The following is an 18,645-nucleotide window of genomic DNA, read 5'->3' on the forward strand; positions in this document are numbered from 1 at the left end:
CCGGTCTAATGGCTTTTCCGTAGAGCAAATAAAATTTATTGGTGGCGTAAATTACGGGGTTGTGTTCGGCAGTCTGCCTGGGGCCCCGGTTTTGAGTTACAGCTGCCGTCTCCAGCAGCAGCTATCCGTCGTCGCGTTCAGACGATCCTATTTGGAGCTGCGGCTTTCCAAGATCCTCCTCCCGTCGAAGGGGATCCTACCACAGCAGCAATGGAGAAAATTATTCACTCATATAATTTTATGTTCTGGGAAATAGCAGTCTTGATTCCCCAACCCCCCAACCCCCCCCCCCCCCCCCCAGGACTGATGTCACTGGCTTTTCCATGCAGGGGTAAAAAGCAGAAAGCTAACAGCTGTCAGTTCCCAGTCAGATGTGTGTGTGCTGTGCGTGAGGTGGGGGGGGGGAGGTTCAAGAGTTGAACTTTTTCCGCTGCGCAGACGGAGCTGGGGGGGGGGGAGTCACGGGCGAACACCCCACATCCGCTTTCTGAGACGCCAGAGCGTCCACTGTGAACGGGCCGACCTCTGACCTCCTCCAGACGGGGGTGAAGAACCTCTCTCTGTCATGGGAAAGGTGGCCTGTGGCCATGCACACGGGGGGGGGGGGGGGTTCTATGGTGTCACGTCTGACGTGCAGGTGAATGACGTGCGTGTGCGTGTGCGTGTGCGTGAGGCAGGGAGTTGCGTCATGGCCGACACGTTGCTTGTTCTCCCCTGGACGGCGGTCAGGCCCCTGGGGGCCGGCAGAGGCCTGGGACTTTCGCCGGGGACAGCAGATGTTGGGATTACACACTGCAGGAGCCGCCTTGCTTAACCCAGTTTACAGACCCGGCAGGACAGGCGAGCGTATGAACCAACTCCGTACCGCTGACAGCTCCACACATTGGCTGGAAAAATACTGATGTACTTAAGTGATATAAAAAACCACTTTCAGATATTGCAATATGGTTTTTTTTTGTAATGCATTGCTGTGAAAGGTATTTGCCATTTATTTTTGAAAAATGTCGCTACGTTTACAGTATGTTGCAGTGCGTTCCATGTCTGTAAGGACAAATATTGAGAATGAAAATGAATTTCAATTATATCATTGCCAGTCCTAACACACACAGACACACACACACACACACACACACACAACGTATTGAGGTTTAATGAAAACCTTCAGAGAGAGTTGCTGTGTTATTGCTGTGAGTTGTCGCGTCAGGCGGTAGCTCTGAGCTGTTGGAACACTCGTCTCCATGGTGATGGGATGACAGCGGGGGGCTCTGGAATGAGCCCTATCAGGACCGAGCGCATTAGGCACTACCTGAGCTAACAGGACAGCTGTCTCACCTGCTGCTCACCTGCTGCTCCCTGCTGGGGGTGTCAGTCTCAGTGCTGTTTCTCTGCCAGGTTTTGAGCAAGTCGTCTGGGTATCCAGGTGGGACATCCACCCAGGTTATCACGCGATGATGGCTTAGGGGAATACGTGTGACTGGTGTCACTGGCAGAGTGGCATAATGGGTGTGGATGTGGGCTCCTAACTCCAAGGTTATAGGTTTGATTCCTGGCAGGGGGGTGCTGCCGTTGTACCTTTGAGCAACACACTTGACGTGAACTGCTTTGGCAAACATCGTTGTGTCGAAATGTATTGGATGTAAAAAGATGGTGATCTGTGTGAGTCACTCTGGATAAAAGCATCTGCTAAATGCCATAAATGAATTGTCAATGGGCAGCATTATGTGCTTTTTAACCCCCAGATGTGGGTCAAATATGAATTTAAAATGTCAACTCGATAAATGCCAGGAAAATGCTAAAATTTTCCTGCAGGTCCCAGAGAATTTAAAAGCAACACGCTATTACCCAGAACATAAAATCATATGAATTATTTATTTTGTTCCTTTAAAATAAGTCCGTAGTTTACAGGAAATTTTTTTCAACTGGCCTGTAAGTAGTTAAAATATTTAAATATTTTATAATACATACCGGATTTGACTAATTTCCTGGCTGATGATTCCGGGTATAAAAGATAAGTGTTATGAGGAAAGGCTTGAGATGCTTGGACTTTTCAAGCTTACTAAAAGGAGACTTAGGGGGGATTTGATTGAGGCTTTTAAATTTATTAAAGGGATTAACAAAGAGAACTACAGGAAATTATTCAAGTTGAGTTTGGTTAGCAAAAAGAGGGGGCATAAATGGAAACTGGCAAAGGGTAAATTTCACACAGACATTAGGAAATATTTTTTTCACACAGAGAGTGGTCAATGTGTGGAATGGCTTGCCTGGGCATGTAGTGGAGGCAGAAACACTGGGGAAATTTAAGGCCCGGCTTGATACAGTGTTAGATACTATCTAGCTTTTAGGTAAACTAAGCATTAAGTACAGTTTAGTGGTAGGAATAGACGAGCAGTGTTGGGCTGTATGGCCTGTTCTCGTCTTACGTTATGTTATGTTATATTATGTTACAGTAGATTCTTCTCTGTTTCTCCTCCCCCCCCTCCCTCCTCCTCCCCTCTCCCCCCGCCCCCCCCCCCAGGGTAAGAGCTCGGTGCAGCCGCAGGGCTCCAAGTGGATCTGGCGGGCCCTGCGCGAGGCCTTCGGCAGGCCCCTCATCCTCAGCATCACCTTCCGCTTCCTGGCCGACCTGCTGGGCTTCGTCGGGCCCCTCTGCATCTCCGGCATCGTCCACCACATCAGCCGCGAGAACCGCACCATCCGCCCCCCGGTAGGCCTACTGTCCTGCGCCGAAACAGTCACTCGTCACCCCCTCACCCTCACTCATCCCTCACCCCTCACCCCCCATTACTCACACATCACTCACGCATCCCTCACTCACTCACTCATCCCCTCACCCCCTCACCCCCCCATTTACTCACACACTCACTCACGCATCCCCTCACTCACTCACTCACTCATTCACACACTCACTAATTCACTCACTCACACACTCACTCACACATTCACTCACTCACTCACTCATTCACACACACTCACTCACTCATTCATTCACTCACTCATTCACCCTCTCACTAATTCACTCCCTCACACACTCACTCACTTACTCACGCATTCACTCACTCACTCACTCACCCCCCCATTTACTCACACAATCACTCACGCATCCCCTCACTCACTCATTCACACACTCACTCACTCACCCTCTCACTAATTCACTCACTCACACACTCACTCACTTACTCACTCATGCATTCACTCACTCACTCACTCACCCCTCACTCGCTTCAGATTTCAGAACTTCATGGTTAAAAAAGACTCATAAGACTATCTTTGTACCCTGATGGTGTGTGACTTTTATAAAAATATAAAAAAGGGCAGTGTTTAACTTTTTCTAATGGTAGAGTCACTCTGGGAAAGGTCATCACATTTTAATGCTGAAAAATTGAAATTTAGGGGGTTTTCACTGCTGTTTAAGTGAGGACAAGAGCCATTTTTGACCCTGAGTACAACAGGAAGGTTAAGATAGCTCGAACCTGCTGCCGATGTTCTGCAGCCTCAGTTAGTTTGGCTGACAGCTGAACAGCGCAGAGACACCTTTTTAAACCTGATATTTTATTGGAAAACTGTCGCTCCCTTTTCAAGGTGAAGCCCTCGTTCACGTGTGATTAAATATTCACGAGATTACAGGCTGGCATTTCGGCGGTTTCAGTTTCCATCGCTGTTCATATCGGACATCAAGACGCAAAGCGCATGAAAGCAATCCTCCGTTACCATGACTGCATTTTCACCTTGCGGTTTGAAAGTCAAACCTCCATTTTTGATGGAGTCAGGGGTATATATTTTTTTTAAAATCCCCAAATATTTATTGTTCACTACATGAAAAAAAAAACATCTAGAGAACAAGTGATACAGTATATTTCCATGACAAAAGAAAAGACATAGCTTTTAAGCTGCTAAACATCGCATGGCAAGTTAAACATGTCAGAGAAATTGATGGAAATATATTACTACTGCTTCTGTGTGGCCCACCAAATTGATACTCATCTGCAGAATGTAGGAGTTCACATTACACCACGTGATGAAAAAGTATATTTCAGCATACATGCAGTATAATCATAAAAGCCTTAATAATGCTCCTGGTATTACTTAAGCATGCTGTTTTCTCATATGGGTTGCCTGTGCTGTCAGTTGGCATGATCTCCATCAGAAAGGGGAGGGGGGGGGGGGTGGATTGATCAAAGTGATTGGTTAAAGCTACGTCCAATGCGTGGGTTTTTTGGCTGGCAGTGTATTGTCCACATCATCACTCGAAGGCAACCGTTGTGTATGTGACTAATGTCTGCGATTTGACGCTCCAAGATTGACAGAAAATGCCTTGGAGAAGAACCTATAACTGCTACTGGCAATTCCAAATTGTGGGAAGACTCTTGAGAAATAAAATCATTTGTACTTGGATTTGCACTTTGCGTTGGAATTTTTTACACATTTGTTGTGCTGTTAGGCTTGTAGTAGGAACTGCACAATGTGGTTATGTTTTTTCTAGCCTCCCCTGTATAAATGTTCAAATTGAATCTGTTGAGTGTTAAAAACCTACAAGCAGAGAGTTTTTTTGTTTTCCTCTCAACATGGACATAATACAGCTTGATTTTGTCTGAGAAAAAATGGATTGTGAAGCATTTTACCGGCGACTGATTGCTTGGAATGAGTCATTACATCAGAGCACTGGATATTCTCCTGAAAGCTGCCTGTTTTTATGTGTGGGGTAACTAGCCAGCGCACAGTCCACTTGGACTCTCGTGTGTCTGCAATCACGTTTACTCTCTGCTTTTTGTGTCACGGGCTTTTGGAGGCTTTCATTTTAAATTCTCTTTGCTCCACGGCTGATTGGTCATTCAGTGGGTGGGCTTCCTTCTGTCATGGAGCTGATTGGTCATTCAGTGGATACGCTCCCTGTTTTGACAAAGCTGATTGGTCATTCAGTGGGTGGGCTTCCTTCTGTCATGGAGCTGATTGGTCATTCAGTGACTGCACTTCTTTGTGCCATGGAGCTGATTGGTCATTCAGTGACTGCACTTCTTTGTGCCATGGAGCTGATTGGTCACTCAGTGGCTGTACTTCCCATGGAGCTGATTGGTCATTCAGTGGATACGCTCCCTGTTTTGACAAAGTTGATTGGTCATTCAGTGGCTGTACTTCCGTGTGTCAGGGAGCTGATTGATCATTCAGTGGCTGTACTTCCGTGTGTCAGGGAGCTGATTGATCATTCAGTGGCTGTAGTTCCACGTGCCAGGGATCTGATTGGTCTTCCCATGTCGCAGGTGAAGCTCCTGGGGATATACTTCATCTCCTCTCAGGAGTTCCTGGCCAACGCCTACGTCCTGGCCGTCCTGCTCTTCTTCGCCCTGCTGCTGCAGCGCACCTTCCTCCAGGCCTCGTACTACGTGGCCATCGAGACGGGGATCAACCTGCGGGGAGCCATACAGGTGCGTCAGACCCTCACACCCGCAGCACAGGTGTGCGTCCGGTTCTGCTGAAGTATTATGGGATGCTATTTTCCAGTAGAACATTTGTCACAGAAGGAGAAAGCCTGCTGGTGCATTTAAATTTGCATCTGCTACCAACGGAATCAGCACCAGACTACCTCCAGACGGAACTGGAATCAAATCTTGACAAATGCGCTCCACACTGATATCTTGTGTTTTCAGCCATCAAACTTATAAAGTATTCTGAAGTGAACTGTAGCATTCTGACAGCTGCTGTCTGTGTGGATGCTGCTGTCTCACACCACCTAACTGACTAACACTGACTCGCTATCCTTCCTCAGGAGGTCTTGTGCGTTTTCTTGCAGAATAACAGTCACGCGTACAGCGTGTATAAAAAGTGACGTGGCGAGGAACTGGATGGGTAGTGGCCTGTTTCACCCTGCTGAAGCTTTTAGCTGAGTTATGTAACCGTCTGTGTCACAAAAGATCAAAGTTATAATCCCAGCTGGGTCGCACTGAGGCCAGTTCCCAGCAGTTACAATTCCCTGGTGCCAATACAACGGAAGTATTACAGCATCCAGTACTGTGGAATATTACAGCATCCAGTACTGCGAAATATTAGAGTAAATGGTACTGTGAGTTATTACTGTATCCAGTACTGTGAGATATTACAGTATCCAGTACAGTGGAATATTACAGAATCCAGTACTGTGAATTATTACATTATACAGTACTGTGAGTTATTACTGTATTCAGTACTGTGGAATATTACAGTATACGGTACTGTTTATTCTTACAGTATTCAGTCCTGTGAAATATTACAGTAGCTAATATTGTGAACTATTGCTTTATCCAGTACTGTAAATTATTACAGTGCCTGCATATCTACAGTCCTGTAGGCTTTCATTTAAACAATAATGTGGCACTCCTGATTCAGCTCAACAAGATCTCCATCTTTTCAAGGAGGTGTACCTTGTTAGGGTTGGAGAGAAAACTTACAGGAGGGTAGATCTCCAGGAACAGGGTTGAGCAGCCCTGCTCTGGCTGTTAAATGAGGTGTGGCTTTGTTAGGGTTGGAGTGAAAACCCACAGGACGGTAGACCTCCAGGAACAGGGTTGGTTACCACTGCTCTACGGTACTCTCTGTGCTCGAATGAACGAACAGCTTCCCTGCTTAGACGCCTCTCCTGTTCCGTCCAGACCAAAATCTACAACAAGATCATGCGGCTCTGCACCTCCAACCTGTCCATGGGAGAGATGACCGTGGGGCAGATCTGCAACCTGGTCGCCATAGACACCAACCAGCTGATGTGGTTCTTCTTCCTGTGCCCGAACCTGTGGGCCATGCCGTTTCAGGTACGAACTTTTGTGTTGTCTCTGCGCGATTATTGGAGTGGTGACTTCCACAGATCTGACTCTAATGGAAACTAATGAGTGATTGTAATCGTATGTGCTGCCGCCGTCATTTTTTTAGGGGTCCAAGCAGCGAAGCTGGTCTGAATCTGAACGTGCTCCACAACTTTGCCATTGGGACCACCTATGTCCGCCATGTTGTTTGCCCGCCATTTTGACTTTTTAGTTGGGGCGTGGAAGCTTTCTCCGCTAAAATGTCTGAGGCTCAGCAACCATAAGCTGTAGACCAACCAACTTTGGTAGGTGGGTTCCTATGGCCCCCCACTACTCAGGCACTACAAATCACCTATGTCGGCCAGATGGTGGCGCTATAACAAAGGGTCAAACTTTTAAAGGCCATAACTGCCACACCATAAGTCAGATCAACACAAAACGTCAGCGACCAATGCATCTGAATGTGCTCTACAACTTTGCTATTGGGACCACCTATGTCCGCCATATTGTTTGCCCGCCATTTGGACTTTTTAATTAGTTGCGGTGTGGAAGAGCTGTAGCTCCACATCTAAAGTGTTACAACATCTAGCAAACTCCTTTATGGCCCAAACATAAAAATTGTTAGTTAATTTGAACATAATAGGAGAATTAAAAATCGCTCCATAGGGGGCACAATTGTATCAATGCTTGGACCCCTCCCAACACCGCTTGCGGCTTTAATTATGATTATGTTCGTTTACATTGTTACATTGTGAGCCAGAATCTGAGAACGTAAATGAAATTCACGCTCGTTCGGCAGTAGAATTAAAAAAAGCATCCGTCTCACTTTGTCCCAGTTCCATACGAGTATAATGATGCAAGAAAGGGGATGTTGTGATGTTGTGTTCTGTTGCTGGGGCAACAGGCGGAAGCGGGCCAATGAGATCTGTTCTCTGCCATTGACGGCTTCTGTTCCTTTGGGTGTATGGCTGAACCAGCTGAGATGGCAGAGCTGTCTGACTGGGCGGAGGGGGCGGGGCTCGTGTTTTTAATTCAGCATCTTCAGAGGAGGTCAGCGCGGGCGACCTTGGCTGACATCGCTGTGCACTATAACGACAGCTGGAGATCGCAGGGTAGAATTTCGAGAGGACGTGAGTCCTGGGGGTGACTTGCCGGGGAGCAAGGCTCCGTTTACTCTGGGACATTTTTGCGCGGGACTCTGGGTTCGATTTGTCACATTTTGATGGCTTGAAACACAAGGTGTCAGGCGTGGAGCATGTCAAAATCTGATTTCGGTTCCGTCTAGAGGTAGCCTGGGTTGGATTTCCGTTGGTATCGGATATGAATTTAAATGAACCAGCAGGCCTCTCCTTCTGTGACGAATGTTCTACTGACAAATAACATCCCATAATAAGTGTTAGTGGGCTGTGAGACACTCTGCTGGGACATTGGCAGTATGTCACAGGGTGTTAGCTACAAAAGAACATTAGATTTCTGGGGCGAACTACAGGAATGAGTGAAAGTTCACGGGTAATCGATGAGAAAATTAAGGTTCGTGAGAAGTGCATGGGAGTTAAGTGCATGAGAGAGAAGTGCACGAGAGTTGAGTGCATGAGAGAGAAGGGCATGAGAGTGAGAAAGTCTCTTTGGAAGGAGAAGGGAGAACCATGAGATCTTGGTGTTAAATCAAGGGCCTTTTGCAGTTCCTGTTTGCTCTTAGAATATCCTTGGAAAAAATTGTGTCTTCTGTGTTAAATCAGTCATCGACCTCTGAGCCGAATGTGTTTGGTCAGGCTCCAGCTGATGGCTTCGCTACATTTGACCCTCTTGCTTCTACTTCAATTAAAAAAGACATTTACATTAATCAGAAAAGCATAAGCAGCCAGCGCGAATCAGCATAATGGCACAGGCCTTCTCTGTGCCCATATCTGATCATAAAACACATTTATGTAGCGGCATGTCCCCCTTTCCTGCTGTTCTGCTGAACTGCATGGGTTTTGCTCCCAGATAACTGCATGTGCAGACTTCTCAGAGATCCACACGGTCGTGCTCGTGAATGTAATTTTTATGGTTACACAGAGTCGCTGGTCTGCAGGGCTCCTGTGCGTAATCACGGCAGTAGTATGCACTCTGCAGGGCTGCTGCCAGCTCCGTGTCTTTTTCGCTGCTGGGCTCATCCGCACATAGATGGGAGATTTAAACACTGTTGTTGTCACATGCCAGCGTGACCCCCCTCAGAGGGAGATGGGGCAGTTCTGGGAAGTGCAACGTTGGTTGTTGCATGGAGGGAGAGAGAGAGCGCACCCACACAAACACAAAATGAAATAAACAGACATCTTCACCCTTCCTCCTCGCGGGTTCCGGGCAAAGACAATAAACTAAAACAAGAAACTGAGCAGCAGCCTTTCAGCTCACTGCTCATAGCTGGGCTGCTGTTCAGCGGACCAGCTCCTCCAACTTTTCAGCTGCAGGTTTACTTTCTTGTCGTGCTGGGACAAACACTAACAAAACTAAACATAACTAAAAAACTTTCTCTCTCCGGGTGTGCTCCTGGTCTCGGTCTCTGTGACGTGTGTCAGATGTGGCATGTGTGAAGTGTGATCATGTGACTCTGTGACGTGTGTGAGGTGTGATCATGTGACTCTGTGATGTGTGTGAGATGTGATCATGTGACTGTGACGTGTGTGAGATGTGATCATGTGATTCCTTCTGTGACGTGTGTGAGACGTGATCATGTGTCCCTGTCATGTGTGTGAGGTGTGATCATGTGACTGTGACGTGTGTGAGATGTGATCATGTGACTCACTCCTGTGTGAGATGTGATCATGTGACTGTGACATGTGTGAGATGTGATCATGTGACTCACTCCTGTGTGAGATGTGATCATGTGACTGTGATGTGTGTGAGGTGTGATCATGTGACTGTGACGTGTGTGAGGTGTGATCATGTGACTGTGTGACTCTGGCCGTTGCAGATAGTTATCGGAGTGTTCCTGCTGTACTACCTCCTGGGGATCAGTGCCTTAATCGGAGCCGCGGTCATCGCCGTCCTCGCCCCCGTGCAGTACTTCGTGGCCACCAAACTCTCCCAAGCACAGAAAAGCACTTTAGTGAGTACACGTCCACTCCGCCCTGGGTTCGAGTCAGGCTGGAGTTCACATATACAACTGCATTCTGGGATCAGAGCAATTAGGCAGAACACATATTCCCCTGACGTGGAAGGTGGGCTCTGTGTATTAAAATTATTTTTTTTCTGTAAACTCAGGAAACACAAATTCACTGTATTGCCAAATTTGCCTGCGTGCGCAGTTAGTCATTTCCCTAGTGGGGATTGGAGGGGTGTCCAGAGTTAAAGGTTTAGGCCATAAGCTTTAATTTTATTTATGCGAACATTTTCAATCATTTGGACCAAATTTCTCTGACTGCCCTCCCACCCCAAACTGAATGTTTATCCAGGGGAAACGCATCCATCTGCAAACCCATGTGAGCCGTATAAATATTGATTTATCCCCATTGCTGTTGCGCATGATGATAGTTCCACATCATGCTGACGTACGGTTATGAAACTGGCCTGGAAACAGAGGCTGTGCCAATGCAGAGGGCCTTCTGCAGTCCCTGTTTACTCTTAGAATATCTTTGAAAAAATTGTGTCTTCTGTGTTCCTTGTTCTCTTTTGTAAGTACTTGACTGAAGACATGTTTCTGTCTTGAGTGTGAATCATTTTTATTTATGATGCCACATTCATATGTGTGTGTGTGCGTGTGTGTGTGTGTGCTCGTGTGTGTGTGTGTGTGCGCTCATGTGCGTGTGTGTGTGTGTGTGCGTGCGCTCGTGTGTGTGTTTATGTGTGTGTGTGTGTGTGTGTGTATGTGCATGCGCGTGTGTGTGTGTGTGTGTGTGTGTGTGTGTGTGTGTGTGTGTGTAACAGGAGTACTCCAGTGAGCGGCTGAAGAAGACCAATGAGCTTCTGAGGGGCATTAAGCTGCTGAAGCTGTACGCCTGGGAGCACATCTTCCGCGACAGCGTGGAGGAGACGCGCCACAAGGAGCTGACCAGCCTGCGCGCCTTCGCCCTCTACACCTCCGTCTCCAGTGAGCGCCTCCTCACTCTGCACCTCCTCCACCACCTCACCTGTGCACTCTCTAAAACTCACATATCACACTCTACTCCTCCCATATCACTCTCTACACCTCCCATATCACTCTACACCTCCCTTATCACTCTACACCTCCCTTATCACCATCTACACCTCCCTTATCACTCTCTACACCTCCCATATCACCATCTACCCCTCGCATATCACTCTACACCTCCCTTATCACCATCTACACCTCCCTTATCACTCTCTACTCCTCCCATATCACTCTCTACACCTCCCATATCACCCTCTACACCTCTGTCTCCAGTGAGTGCCTCCACACTCTGCACCTCCTTCACTTCACATATCACCATCTACACCTTCTTTATCACTCTCTCCACCTCCCATATCACTCTCTACCCCTCCCATATCACTCTCTACACCTCTCATATCACCCTCTACACCTCCCTTAACACCATCTACACCTCCTATATCACTCTCTATGCCTCCCTTATCACCATCTACATCTCCTATGTCACTTTACACCTCCCACATCACCCTCTACACCTCCCATATCACCCTCTACACCTCTCATGTAACTATACACCAGACCTGGGTCAAATATGTATTTGTTTTGGATTCAAATACTTTTCTACGCTTTACTGATCTTGTCTGGTGTATTGGAACCAATTAAATACTCTCAAAAAGTGCAAACACTTCCTTCTGGTCATACTGGCAGGCTCAATTACACCAGGCAAGATCAACAGAGCACAGAAAAATATTTGTTTTATGTGGAACCACTTTAAAGATGGTACACATTGTTGTGAGGAGTGGTGTAACCCCAAAGCACCTTCAGCGTTTACCTTTGATTGTGTGGGGGGGTTGAGGGTGAAAGTGTCTGTGTGCTCATGTTATTTCCCTCCCTGAACAGAGCTTCTTTATTCTGAGTCAGAGGTGATGGGAGCGGGGAATGCTGCATGTTTTCTGAATCGAACCCGTGGCTTTTCCTCGTCATCGCTGCTCTGGCGCCGGCTATGCATGCGAGATCTGGATTTGGATCTCTCTAACTCCGCCTCTTTCCCTTTCAGTCTTCATGAACGCGGCCATCCCCATCGCCGCCGTCCTCACCGTAAGTACCAGTGTGTGATCATGTGACTCCCATGTAGTCCTGCCACCCGTTCGTGTTCAGGACCGGGTTCCGCTGCTGAGCGTCCGTCTCACGTGTCATCGGTGTATTTACTGTCCGCCCTGAGTCAGTGAAATCGGCACGCCCTCCTACAGCACCTCACACCCCCCGCCCCCCCCCCAGCCCTTCCTCCCCGTTTTAAAAATACGCCCCGCTGACGGTAGGGCTCATCGTCCCACGCGATTCACCTTCAAAGGGCAAAGTCAAAAACCAAACGGTCCTGTGCCACTAAACGAGCAGATGGCAGACTGCCAGGCTGCGGGGGGCGGGGGGGGAGGGGGGCGGGCGAGGGCGCGGGTTAGGGGGGCGGGCGAGGGCGCGGGTTGGGGGGGGTGATGATGTCCGGTGACATTTCACAGGAACACGGTATCTCTGCTTCCGCAGAGATTACGGTGAAAGACCGTTGATGCCTCTTCTGCCATGGCAACTAAGCCAGCCTGGCACGGCATGGTGCGGAGGAGGGAGGCGTGGGGCGGGGGGGCGCTTGGTGGGCACAGGAGGGCAGATAAATGTGTTATTGAATCTCTGAGCTGCTCTCATCTCTGAGTGCTGTCTGTGATTCTTCAGCCCCACAGGATGCTCAGCTCCATGTTTTTAACATTGAAAGCTCTGTTTCCCCTTCCCTGGAAGCATACATCTTCCAATGTTTGTGTACCTCGTGAAAATTTATCATCAATGGCTAAGGCCAAAGGGATATAGGACTGGAACCTGTAATTAAGAAGCAGGGAGGATGGAAGTAATGCAGGAGCTGGGTATCTGGTGCATGCATATGGAATCTGTGGCACTTCTGTGCTCAGGTATTAGTGTTGTGTATGGAGTTGGGTATCTGGTGTGTGCATAGGGAATCTGTGGTGCTTCTGTGCTCAGTGTTGTATCAGTGTTGTGTATAGAGTTGGGTATCTGGTGCATGGATATGGAATCTGTGGCTCAGTGCTGTATCAATGTTGTGTATAGAGTTGGGTATCTGGTGCATGCATATGGAATCTGTGGCTCAGTGTTGTATCAATGTTGTGTACAGAGTTGGGTATCTGGTGCATGCATGTGGAATCTGTGGCTCAGTGCTGTATCAGTGTTGTGTATGGAGTTGGGTATCTGGTGCATGCATATGGAATCTGTGGCTCAGTGCTGTATCAGTGTTGTGTGTGGAGTTGGGTATCTCCCGAGTCTTACCTGTGCTCACCTGTGGGCTCCTGCGCTTCCCGCAGACGTTCGTGGTGCACGTGAACCTGTCGGACGACGCCGACCTGTCCCCCGCCGTCGCCTTCGCTTCGCTGTCCCTCTTCCACATCCTGGTCACCCCCCTCTTCCTGCTGTCCAGCGTGGTACGCTCCACCGTCAAAGCCCTGGTCAGGTGAGCTTCCTCCCCCCCATGTTATTCATAATGGAATTGTCTTGCAGTGAACGTGAGAGAGGTTCCCCAGTTCTGATTTGCGGAAGATTGCAGTGGAAATTCCATTTGTAGGAAGGGCGGTGATAGCACAAACCGCATCCTCGGGCTCAGAGAGCTGTCGGTTCGATCCTTGGCCCTTTGGGGAAAAGAAGTGTGGAAATGTTCCTTTATTGCTCCGGATGAGCTGGTCTGTGCCTCGCATGGCTGCTTTTCACTTTTGCTGTGTGTGTGTGAGTGTGTGTGCATTAGTGTGTGTGTGTGTGTGAGTGCGTGTGTGTGAATGGGTGAATGAGAGACATTAATTGTAAAGCACTTTGTGTAGCCATGGTTGGAAAATGTGTTGGAAAATGTGCTCTATAAATGCAGTCCATTTACCATTAACCATATATGCTGGGGAAAACAAACACACACAGTCACCACTGCCATACGAATGAGCGATTTAACTTTTGGTCTTCTGTTATTATCAGGACATTTCCAACTCAGGAAATAAATGTAAATGCAATTAAATTATTGGAAACATTGTGGACATTTTTCATGTCCGTGATTCAAATTTCAATTAATTTGATTAATTAATTGACTGAATTGAAATGGAACTGACCCAGCGACCCTGAAAAATATCCAGTTGTATACAGAAAAGTGTCTCGGCATAAAATAACGCAGTTTATTTGAGAACCTTAGTCCCATGGCAGTATCTGTTTATATATTTAATGCCACCATCTGCTCTTCATTATTTAATCAGCCCAGTCATTTAATTATTCACATTTTGGGTACAGTTCTTGATAAGCTCATGAATGACAGCTGAAGAATGTTCTGGTGTCCTTGCGTGAAGGGGTTTACTGTGGTGTGAACTCTGGCTAAACCAGCACTGCTCCAGACAGATTATTAGCTAATTGGGCTGGAGTTACAGGTGTGAACGAAATACCCCCCCCCCCACACACACACACACCGGCCCTCCATGAATAGGACTGTCCAAGCTTGAGCTGAACTACGGACACAGCCACGTATCCCATGATTCCTCTGGAGTGAAGTTCCGTGCTGTTTCCGTGGGCGGGGCTACAAAGCTTGAGGGCCCATGTAGTACTGCCACCATAACAGGGTGATTCAGCGTCTATTTCCACCCAATAAACAGCATATGCTGTTGTCCGCAGGGACACCGGGATTCAGCAAGCAGTAAAATATGCTGACTGCTAAGCAAGGAATGAATCAACAATATGTAATTGCCAGGATATGACGGGAAGAACATAATGGGTTTTAATGCTGTTTAATCGCGGCTGCATTGTTTGTTTGAGGGTGATTTATCACAGTGATTCACAGGTTTGTTTTGCCTTTGTTTGCATTGCTTGGGTGTTTCCGTACAGCCTAGCAGGCTAGGATATCCGCAGCCTTCTGGGCAGGAGAGTAGGGAAACGATTAGGGAAGTGAGCTTGTATCTGGGAGGTTGTAGGTACACAAGGTTGGGCGATATACAGCAAAGATAATTATCGAATGTTATAAAGGTCGTCGCCACGATGTGGTGTATTGCTTTTCTTTTTGTCTTTGACAAAAACGCGTCACATGATCACATGGAAGCTGTATGACCTTGCTGCTGATTGGCTGTCTTATCAACACCCAATCGCTAATCGTTTTTGTTGTTTTTCTTATAGCCTCTTTAATTTGGCTGTTTACTAACTGCTTCAGGTATGAATAAATATAGAAAAAGACAGAAAGAAAGGTAATACCCCATTTGGTGGTGAAGGCCATAATTCGAGAATTATGGTTTTGGTATATCGCCCAGCACTAGCTGCAGGTTTGACCCCCAGGTAGGACCCTGCCAGTGTTCTCTTGTGCGAGGCATTTAATCTGTAACTGCTTCAGTAAAATTAATATTTGTGTGTGGAAATGATGGATTGTATGCAAAACTATATGAGCAGGATGGGAGCATCTGCTAAATGCATGCAAACGTCAGATGAAGTCTGTGTGGGTCCAGAGTTCAGTAGAGGGGTCTGTTTCCTCTGAGACACCAGCATATCATTAAATCCAGAGTATTCTGTCCATGTGAGTGACTTGACGAAAATACCAGCCCACCCCCACCGAGTTAGGACACCTGTTCCCCCCACTACTGCGTACCCATATGTACAAACGGGGCGGGAAGATGCCGTGGGAACGGGCAGGAGATTGAGGTGTAGCACTGCAGCTGCTCATAGGTCAGTGACCCGCTGGACTGAAATTAACATCCAATCAGCACAGCTAAAGCACTGCACGTTTGGGAAGAGGCAGTTTTTTGTATGCCTGGACTTTGACTTTTGTGCTGCTGTTTCATCTTGCTTTTTGCATCTTGCCTTGCTGAAAATACAATTTATGTGTCCTGGCCAGTTAAAAAATATTTTACAGGTGATAAAACTACCTTGTAAATCGCAAAACTCAATTGACACTGAAACTGGCTGTGCTGGGACGTTGTAAATGCTGGAGCAAATGTGGTCAAATAAATTTGGGGACTCATTACATTCTTAGAATATAGATAATGTTGAAAGTGGATTTATGCCTAGTCAGTGTAAACTGGTGATTGGGTTTGAAGGCTGATTTTACAGGAGATTAATACAGGAAAATGTGAGGCAAACAAGGTGCTGTTTGAATTTTCTGTGATCATGTGACTGTTTTTCTTTAGTGTGAAGAGTATTTCCCTGGTCATGTGACTGTTCTTCTTTAGTGTGAAGAGTATTTCCCTGGTCATGTGACTGTTCTTCTTTAGTGTGAAGAGTATTTCCCTGGTCATGTGACTTTGTCCTCCTCCAGGGTGCAGAGAATTTCACTGGTCGTGTGGCTGTGTTTTCCTCCAGTGTTCAGAGTGTTCCGTGGTCATGTGACTTCGTTCTCCTTCAGTGTGCAGAAGCTGAGTGAGTTCTTCTCCAGTGAAGAGATTGGGGAAGAGCAGGACCCCAGACCCACTGCACAAACAAGCTCCACCAACCACAGCAAATACCAGGCAGTGGTGAGACTAATTACAATAATCTCACAGTTATCCCCTAATTCATATTTGCTACAGTCCAGCCATGAGAAACGCTCCCGATTTCACCACATTATGCAGCCTAGACTTAAACTTAAACCGAGGACTCATTTTACATACGTGATTTTTAAAGATGTGTATTTAACACCGTAGTCTTTTGCGTTTTTGACCATTTTACACTGACATTTTTCATCACAAATAACTTCAGAAAGATTTATATTTGTTTTTTCACTGTGGTTGTAATGTAAATAGTATTTTCTGTCTATCAGAGTCAAAACATGACATTTAAAAATTTCAGAAAGATTACAGAACCTGGTGTGAAAAATTTTTAAATGGCATTTTTAGCCTCTGGTGGATTGGAAATTCTATTTATGATAAAAAATCATAAAATAAATCATTAGATATTATTATAAATCAGTTTTTAAAAAGTGCAAAAGATAAAACATTTTATTTTTTGAATCTAATGGATAAGACATCATACTTAAGTTATGACCACATTAAAATAAATTATTAGAAATGTTTCTGATGATATTTATCTTCTATTAAAGACCATATCTCCAAATAAAAGTGCAAACAAATTTAAAATGTCATTGTATGACTCTAAATGATAGAAAATCCCATTTATGTTACCAATACATTAAAATAAAAGATTAGACAGCAAAAGACATGAGCCAAAGACATCTCCAAAAAGTGAAAAAAGTGCAAAAATATTTTAAATTTTTTAAAGTTATTTTAAGTTAATTTAAGTTATTTTTATACTCTGATGCATAGAAAATCCTATTTATGTATATGCCATCATGAAATAAATCATTATAACGGTTTCTGACCATATTTTTTATTAAAAATGTGTTTCAGTGGAAAACAGCAAAAAAAACAAAACATAAGCCTATAGTCTTATCTCCAAAGAGTGAACACATTTTAAAATGTTATTTTTATACTCTGATGCATAGGAAATCCTATTTATGTTTTTGCCATCTTGAAGTAAGTAATTATAATGGCTTCTAAGGCTGTTTGGTAGTGTAGAGGTATGAGCACTTGCCTACCACTTCAGAGACCCGGGTTCAATCCCAGGCAGTGGTAATGTGACCACCATGTTAAAATAAATTATTAGAATGGTTTCTGAACATATTTACGGTGAAAAATGTTTTTTAGTAGAAAACAGCAAAAAACATAAGCCTATAGCCTTATCTCCAAAGAGTGAAAAAAGTGCAAAATTTTTTAAAATGTTCTTTGTATACTCTGATGCATAGGAAATCCTATTAGTGTATGTACCCTGGTGAAATAAATGATTAGATTTGTTTCTGAACATATTTATGATGAAAAATATGTTTCAGTGGAAAACAGCAACAAAAAACATAAGCCTATAGCCTTATCTCCAAAGAGTGAAAAAAGTGCAAAATATTTAAAAATGGTCTTTGTATACTCTGATGCATAGGAAATCCTATTAATGTATGTACCCTGGTGAAATAAATGATTACATTTGTTTCTGAACATATTTATGGTGAAAAATGTATTTCCTTTGAAGTCAGCAAGAAACATAAGCCTATAGTCTTATCTCCAAAGAGTGAAAAGTGCAAAATATTTTTTACTTGATGCTAGGAATCCTATTTATTTTGCCATCTTGAAGTAAGTAATTTAGGCTTCATGGCTGTTTGGTAGGTAGAGGTATGAGCACTGCCTACACTTCAGAGACTAGGTTCAATCCAGGCAGTGGTATGACCACTGTTAAAATAAATGATTAGAATGTTTGTTTGAATATTTACGGTGAAAAATGTTTTTTAGTAGAAAACAGAAAAAAACATAAGCCTATAGCCTTATCTCCAAAGAGTGAAAAAAGTGCAAAAAATTTAAAAATGTAATTTTTATACTCTGATGCATAGGAAATCCTATTTATGCATGTACCCTGGTGAAATAAATCATTATAACAGTTTCTGAACATATTTATGATAAAACGTGTTTCAGTGGAAACCAGCAAAAAACATAAGCCTATAGCCTTATCTCCAAAGAGTGAAAAAAGTGCAAAATTATTTAAAATGTTATTTTTATACTCTAGTGCGTAGGAAATCCTATTTATGCATGCACCCTGGCAAAATAAATGATTAGATTTGCCTCTGAACATATTTATGATGAAAAATGTCTTTCATTTGAAATCAGCAAAAAACATAAGCCTATAGCCTTATCTCCAAAGAGTGAAAAAGTGCAAAATATTTAAAATGTTCTTGTATACTCTGATGCATAGGAACCCTATTATGAATGTACCCTG

At 45.1% G+C, this 18,645-nt stretch overlaps 1 protein-coding gene across 1 annotated transcript in view; it reads left to right on the forward strand.

The window, feature by feature from the left end:
- The window catches only part of abcc8 (ATP-binding cassette, sub-family C (CFTR/MRP), member 8), an 85,001-nt gene that overhangs the window by 23,789 nt on the left and 42,567 nt on the right, over positions 1–18,645 (forward strand). The window contains exons 7-14 of the mRNA XM_064312111.1: positions 2,516–2,704; positions 5,256–5,420; positions 6,621–6,776; positions 9,721–9,855; positions 10,674–10,836; positions 11,912–11,952; positions 13,215–13,360; positions 16,259–16,367. Of these exons, the coding sequence (XP_064168181.1) occupies positions 2,516–2,704; positions 5,256–5,420; positions 6,621–6,776; positions 9,721–9,855; positions 10,674–10,836; positions 11,912–11,952; positions 13,215–13,360; positions 16,259–16,367 (1,104 nt within the window). The remainder of the gene's footprint in view (positions 1–2,515; positions 2,705–5,255; positions 5,421–6,620; positions 6,777–9,720; positions 9,856–10,673; positions 10,837–11,911; positions 11,953–13,214; positions 13,361–16,258; positions 16,368–18,645) is intronic.

This window comes from Anguilla rostrata, chromosome 16 (assembly GCF_018555375.3).
Source record: "Anguilla rostrata isolate EN2019 chromosome 16, ASM1855537v3, whole genome shotgun sequence".
NCBI lineage: Eukaryota > Metazoa > Chordata > Actinopteri > Anguilliformes > Anguillidae > Anguilla > Anguilla rostrata.